The sequence below is a fragment of the Nanorana parkeri genome, unplaced genomic scaffold (assembly GCF_000935625.1).
Source record: "Nanorana parkeri isolate BGI_ZX_2015 unplaced genomic scaffold, ASM93562v1 scaffold1534, whole genome shotgun sequence".
Taxonomy (NCBI): Eukaryota; Metazoa; Chordata; class Amphibia; order Anura; family Dicroglossidae; genus Nanorana; species Nanorana parkeri.
The window spans coordinates 170,743-178,408 of record NW_017307802.1 but is presented as its reverse complement, the minus strand read 5'-3'; the positions used below and the strand labels follow the sequence as shown (position 1 = coordinate 178,408).

Below are 7,666 nucleotides of genomic sequence, written 5' to 3'. Positions count from 1 at the left end.
AGGGAGCGTTCCTCCTCACAGCCAGCAGCCTGACTGTTCGAGCAAGATGCCATAGCGACCCAAGCGGCCCGCATGGCATCAGGGAGATGTCCTGGCCGGGCCCCGCCGTGCCTCGGGCCCCATAGCGGCCGCCTGGGTAGCTATGGTGATTGTTACGCCACTGCTTACACCATATTGTGATAATCTTGGAAACAAACTATATTTATCAAATACCTACTCTTTAAAGAATCTTTGCTTGCACGTGGTACACATGAAGGGCTTCAGTGTATCATCATGATTTCCCAAATGTTCATAAACCTTATTCCATTCAGGCTCTGTATAATGATAAAAAAAAGATATGAGATGTTCAGAAAGATAGGCACTAAACTTCAGGTGAACAGCTAAATAAACAATTGAGATACTGTACATATAAAAAGGTAGCTAACCTGTAAACCAAAGCAAAACCGAAATTTAAAAAAAATGCCAGGCCGAAACCGAAAATGTTTTTTAATTTTAACTTTTTCAATTTTTTATTTATTTTTTATAAACTTTTTAATTTATTTATTCATTTTTAATAAAATATTTTATTTTTTACTTTACTTTTAGGGGCTTCAGGGAAATATTGGGGGTCTAAACAGACCCCTGATATTTATTTTGTAAAATAGAAAAAGAGGTTGAGAACACAGAGTCCTTAAGCTCTTTTTCTGCAGCCCCTGTTAGAAATGAACAGGAATCCTCTATGAGTGTTCCTGTTCATTCATAACATGAGGACATAGTGAGGGGATTTTATCAAAACTGGAGCAACTATGCACAGCAACCAATCAGCTTCTCTGGTTCATTTTCAAATCTTAAAATGAACAAACTGAAGAGAGAAGCTGATTTGTTGCCATGGACAACTGCTCCAGATTTTGTCTGCTCCAGTTTTGATAAATTTATTTCTGTGTGTTTACTATAACCACACTTATGAATGAACAGGAGGTGATGTAGATCACTTCCCATTCATAATTGAGGATATAGTAACCATACCATGTCCTCAATTATTTACAAACACTTAGCGATCACTGATCACTTGTACCGCTCTGCAGCCTGACACGATGTCACAGAAGGCTGAGCGAGCGGAGCTCAGCCTGCTGTGACAGCGCAGGCTGTCTCTGCCCACAGCGCTCTCCTCTGATCTGTGACAGAAGGCTGAGCGGTGCGGGGAGGAGAGACACTGGCCGCTCACAGCACTCTGCTCCCGCAGCGCTCGGCCGCCAGTGCCAGTTTCTCTCCTCCCCGCTGGGACACAGAGCATCTCCCAGCGGGGAGAAGAGAAAGATTGCATGCACCGCTGTATCGGCTAGAAAATTGCACTTTCGGCATTATTCCAAAAGTGACATTTTCGGCCAATATATATGGGTGAATCCCTAGTAAAAAGAGTTGTATTTCTGTTCATCCAGTCCTGGCATTTACACAGCTTTGCAACACAGCACAGCCAGGTAGATGACACCACTTCCAGCTAAATACAGGGGTGTCTACTCTCCACCCCCATCCTGCTGACTGGACAGTAAAAGTAGCAGACTCGTGAGGTCCTCAATCGTCTATCTCCTCCTATCAGCATGCTCCTTGTCAGCATATTTGCATGCAGCATATCTGACTGGCTACCAGTCCAGCCCTTCACTTTTCCCGTTTGAGTGCTGCTGTGCAAGGGATTGCAAAAGTCTCAGAGTGAGCGAAATTTAGGTTCTAACACTACTTACGTTCAATGATTTATTAGTTAATACATATCTGCATTAATTGGTGTCTTTTATGTTTGTCTGGAGTTAAGCTTCAATTAAAGTGACATTAAACCCACAGATTTTTTAACAAAAACCAATACTGTAATGTGTGCCTTACTGTAATCCATGGTAGTTTCCCCTCTCTTTGCTGCTCTTCCTTTTATATCCTCATGTCTTCTCATGCTTGGGGAGAGCTTCCCTTTGCAGCTCAGGGCCTCTTCCTGTAGTGCTGGCTCAGGTTTCAAGTCTATAGAAACGTATACACAGACACCGTGTATCCATTCCTGAGACAAGGCAGTCTGCTGCAAAACAGAAGTTCTGCAGAGCATGAGAACAGATACAGATTTAAAAGGAAGAGCAGCAAAGAGAAGGGAAACAACCATGGATTACAGTAAGGCACACATTACAGTATTGTTTTATGTTAAAAAATCTGAGGGTTTAATGTCACTTTAAACCTAAATATTGGGCTTTTTTACCTGCGGTTTTTAAACTGAAGATTTAAAAAGGTCTTCAAGTATATTCTAAGCCAAAACCTTTTTCATTTTGGATAGAGAAGAGGAGGATTAAGACTGCTGTCATTTTTTTGTAGTATTTAGATATCTGGATATATGTAGAGCCAGCTGTCACTCACGCAGCTGGGCGGATCTCGACATCGGGATCCGCTCCGGCGTCTCAGTATACCTCCCGTTACCCTAAGGAGAACTATGGGGAAAAGCCCTGACCCCATAGTTCTCCTTTAATACACGACAGGATACTTTGTCTCAGACCATTTAAGCTGGAGATGTTTATATGAGCTACATTTCTGTTAATTGTGCAGCTCCATACCTCCATTGGATTACCATTTGGATATAGAATTTATTTGGAATTGATATTGCATAATCATCTGCAAATACCTCTTTTTGGGTACCATCTATAGCAGGTGTCACTAAATGGTGGACCGCGGTGCGGGCACGGACCAAGTGGCGGCTCTATCCGGGCCATGATCGCCGACCTGCACTGGGTTTATAGCTACAGGACAGTGGATACACCAGCCTTGGAGGCCGGTGCATGCACTGCCAGTCATAACCCAATGCAGGCACCCCTCCGTCACTCCCTCGCTCCACCTACTCCCGCCGTCTGTGCATAGCCGGAACGCAAATTTGTTAGACGCAGTCAGATAGAGCAGTGTTTGTCTGGCCTGCTCTCTATCACACCTGAAAGAGCAGGCCCGCTGCACGGGGTACTGGGGAGCCGTAAGACTGCAGTGTGAGGTGAAGGTCATTAACTAGATGCTGCCTACATTTGGCATGAAAAACAGAGGGAAGGGCACTCGTGCTGTCTGTGGGGAGACAGGAGAAGAAGAAGGGGTCCAGCCAGCTGGGGCCTATCTAGTTGATAATATGCACCCTGAAAGACAAGGCCAGATCCAGGTATAAGGTGGGTCCTGATTCTTTCACTAGGACAATAGCAATGCTGCCAGTTACCATGGCAACAGGAGAGCATCTTCTGCATGTAGTGGTAAGAGGGCAGAAGTGACAACATTGTTAAGTGAGGGGAAAGAGAATGGTATAGGAAAGGGGTCTCCGAATGCCAGACCGTGGTCCACACATGGGCTGAGTGACCATTCTGTTGGGACTGCGATTCGGACCCCGGCTCAATGAAAATTTTACTCACCAGACCTCCTTGAATTTTATTTCACTACACCTAATCTATACCATTTAAATGCTAACAACATTGGATGTTGGAGTGAGTAACACAATATATTTGATCTGGGATCAACCAACATGTTAATATTTTTATGTTTATGGTCAAACTGAGTTGGCAGACAGATTTGTTTTTTATACATATGCAAATTGATCTAAACAGTGCCATCCATTAGAGCCCTTTAATACAGGTGGTCCAATCGGGTCCGCCTGTCAGTTTTTCGGATGGATCTGATCAGAAGCCCTATGTTAGCATATGGGCAGCCAGATCCAAATGGACATCTGCCTGTTTACATCCAATTACCCCCCGATCTCGTCCAGAAAACCAAAACACAACAAAGTTCTGTTTTGGCGGACCCGATAGCGACAGATTGGGGGTAACCTGATGTAAATAGACCGCTTACATCCGACTCCCATTGGTCCTAACATGGCACGTATAAGTTCACAAGGTGACATCTGTATCAAACTGCTCCAATCACTGGGGATCTGTGCACTTTACATCTGACCATTGCCTGCTGTCAATCAGCAGAGGAGGGACCTGAAGGAGAAAGCTCTTCTAGTGGCTACTGCAGTTTAAAATATCCAATAGCAGGATGGCTATTGCTGCCGGCCACAGGATGGACAGTTGATCCAAAGAGCGGGCACGGAGGGCGCAGCGGCTGACAGTGATCTTTTCTCCCCGCTTGGCACCGGCTGCAGTAGTCTGCCTCTGCTGATATAGGTGAGGAGAGCAGTGGGGATCGAAGGGGACACAGACCGTGGCAGGCAGCGGGCTCCCAGCGGGGAGGAGAATAGGAGGAGCAGAGCTGATTCTGCAGCGGAGGAGGCAGAGGTGGCGGCCGGGGACATTAGATGGGCTGCCAAAAGGCACCAAGACGCAAGTTCTAGTTGCCATGACAACCTGCGCCAGGGATTTGTCGAGCCCTGGGTTAGGGTATTAGTTGCTTGATTAATACATTTATTTTTTCCACAGTATGCTCTAAGGTCCTTTATCTTTTCTTCTCATGAAGAGTGTAATTTATTGGGACAAATTGCATACTGTATATTATTCATTAGGATTTTTGATATGATGTTGCTTGTGCACACACTTATTCAGCCCCCTTTTTATTCCTTTTTTTGATATTTGTGTCTGTGTATGATTTCTCTTTTTCTGTCCTGTAGACTCAATAGGAAGTGAGAGGATATCTCCAATTTGAAGGATATCCCCTGCTAGACAGTTGTCACAGGAAAAAGTGTTCACACTCTATTCCTGTTCCGGGGGCAATGCAAAATTTTGTATTCACCCACTTTCATTCCCAGTGATCACATTGGTGATCAGGACAATTACAGAGAGTGAATCTCCCTAAAGGGTATACAGACAGCACCAAAAACCTGACAGAGGTTGTAACCCCTAACCATTCTAAATCTTTAAAAAAAAATGCCTTTAAAAAGGAGAACTATGAGGCGAGTGAAAATCCCTCATCCGCATAGTTCGAGCCGACGTGTGACAATGAAACTGTTACACATCGGCTCAATAGATCGGGAAGTGAGCGAACACATACCGTCACTCGCTCACTTCTTGATCCTGTCCCTGCAGAGAGCCGTGATTGTCACTCATGGCTCCCTGCAGGGATTTCCCCCCCCCCTCCCCGATCCTCCAGCGCTGACTCGCGGGACGGACGGGGGAGGAGGCGGGTGCAGCTGGCTCTGCCTCTAGATAGGCAGAGCCAGCTGTCAATCAAGCAGCTGGGTGGATTTTGACAGGAATGTTGGGATCCATCCAGGCTGTGGCAGTCTCAGTATACCGCGAGCTGTAGCTCGCGGTATACTGAGCTTTGGGTCACGGGAGGATGCTAGTTTGTGTCCTCCCGTGACCCTTAGGAGAACTATGGGGAAAAGCACTGAGCCCATAGTTCTCCTTTAATTATACTTTATTTTTAATGCTGCCATTTTGTTATACTATAAGCTGTAACGAGCAGGGTCCTTCTCATCCTTTTGTATGGTATTTTATTCTAACTGACTTTCCCCCCATATATTGTAAGGCGCTGCGCTAACTGTTGGTGCTATGTAAATCCGTTATAGTCATTTTTTATTTTATCTTTGGTACTCTGACTGACCTTAAGTCAATTTAAAAATAAATTAGCATCTAAGCTAAATTAACAAGGACACATACCCACTAGCCCACAATGGCAACACTTGAAGACGTCGTCATGATGGCACGCCACGTGAAGGTTTCTGAGACTGTCACTGTTAAATGATAAAGGGCATTTGGTGCACAGGAACACTTCGCTCTTCTTGTCATGTCCTTTAATGTGGTTTTTCCATGCACTCTGCGTCAGGAACCTTCTCTCACACACCTGACACTGATAGCTCTTTCTTACTAGATGGTGGCCTTTTATGTGGTTGTCCATATGGCTCCATTCAGTCATGAGACAGCCACAATAGACGCACTTGAAGCCACCGCCAGGTTTGTGGCACTGCATGTGTATTTTGTAAGTGTCTTTTGTTTCCAGTTGAAGCTGACAAGAGGAACACACATAGTTTGGTTTCTTAGCACTATCTTCGTTGTTCTGCCCATCCGCCTTGGAGGTTAGATTGGTTTCTTTGGAAGGTTTGCTTTCTGTCCCGACACATTCACCGGCCGTGCTGCTTTTAGCAACCTTTGCCTCTGCCGATGAAGGAATGGGTCGTATGCTAGATATCCGATAAAGACCAAGAGATAAGAGGTGCTCGCACTGTGCATCATCTTCATCTTTGCCTTTGGGCGAATTTGCACGGCTCGATGGTGGAACGGAGTCACTGGGAACAGACTCATCTAACTGGAAGTCTGACTGTTCCCCTTCAAATAATGAATTGACTTCACTTGCACTGGCTATATTTGTGTTAGCACTTTGGTCCCCGAGGCTAATATCACAGGACGCAGGGCTCATTGTGTTTAGCATCCTATAAAGGAAAGGCATTTTTTCAAGGTTTTCCTCATTTTCTTTGTTTTCCTGTGCCATTTCCTCCCCAATACTATATGAATCATTTTCCTCATGGTCTGTGTTCTCTGGGATGAGATGTGTTTGGTCTAACTGGTGAACATCCAACACATGATGACACACTTTGTTTTTTAAGCTGCTAGTAAACTGGCATAACTTACACCTGTAAATCTCCAGCAGAAATACCTCCACCAGATTGGCTATCCTGGCATCGAAGTTCTCTGCGCTGGATGCGTAAAAGCAAGACGTTGCAATTTCGGCACTGATATGCAATGTTGCAGGAGTTATATGCTTGACTTTCAACTTGATTTCGTCCATTTCTAAAATGGGAACTAGCAGCAAACCTATGAAAAGAACAAACAACTGTTACAAGGAGTCTAACAAAGTGAAGAGCTACACATATTTATATACTTCTCATTCTCAGAAATAAAAGTAGTATTAAACTCTCATACTCTCATACAGATACAAGAAGATTGCCAAGATCCTGAAAATGAGCTGCAGCACGGTGGCCAAGACCATACAGCGATTAAACAGGACAGGTTCCACTCAGAACAGGCCTCGCCATGGTCGACCAAAGAAGTGGAGTGCACATGCTCAGCGTCATATCTAGAGGTTGTCATTGCTGCAGAGGTAGAAGGGGTGGGGGGGTCAGCCTGTCAGTGCTCAGACCATACACCGCACACTGCATCAAATTGGTCTGCATGGCTGTCGTCCCAGAAGGAAGCCTCTTCTAAAGATGATGGACAAGATGATAACGACCCCAAACACACCTCCAAGACGACCACTGCCTTGCTAAAGAAGCTGAGGGTAAAGGTGATGGACTGGCCATGCATGTCTCCAGACCTAAACCCTATTGAGCATCTGTGGGGCATCCTCAAACGTAAGGTGGAGGAGCGCAAGGTCTCCAACATCCACCAGCTCCGTGATGTCGTCATGGAGGAGTGGAAGAGGACTCCAGTGGCAACCTGTGAAGCTCTGGTGAACTCCATGCCCAAGAGGGTTAAGGCGTTAAGGCAGTGCTGGAAAATAATGGTGGCCACACAAAATATTGACACTTTGGGCCCAATTTGAATATTTTCACTTAGGGGTGTACTCACTTTCGTTGCCAGCGGCTTAGACATTAATGGCTGTGTGTTCAGTTATTTTGAGGGGACAGCAAATGTACACTGATATACAAGCTGTACACTCACTACTTTACATTGCAGCAAAGTGTAATTTCTTCTGTGTCGTCACATGAAATGATATAATAACATATTTACAAAAATGTGAGGGGTGTACTCACTTCTGT

At 45.1% G+C, this 7,666-nt stretch overlaps 1 protein-coding gene across 1 annotated transcript in view; it reads right to left on the bottom strand.

Annotated features, from left to right (window-relative positions):
• Positions 1 to 5,987, bottom strand: part of LOC108798682 (gastrula zinc finger protein XlCGF26.1-like) — a 24,347-nt gene extending 18,360 nt beyond the window's left edge. Inside the window, exons 1-2 of the mRNA XM_018570454.1 lie at positions 5,571 to 5,987; positions 218 to 314 (exon numbers count right to left, since the gene is read on the bottom strand). Of these exons, the coding sequence (XP_018425956.1) occupies positions 218 to 314; positions 5,571 to 5,880 (407 nt within the window). The 5' untranslated portion in view covers positions 5,881 to 5,987. The remainder of the gene's footprint in view (positions 1 to 217; positions 315 to 5,570) is intronic.
• Between the last annotated feature and the right edge of the window lie 1,679 nt (positions 5,988 to 7,666).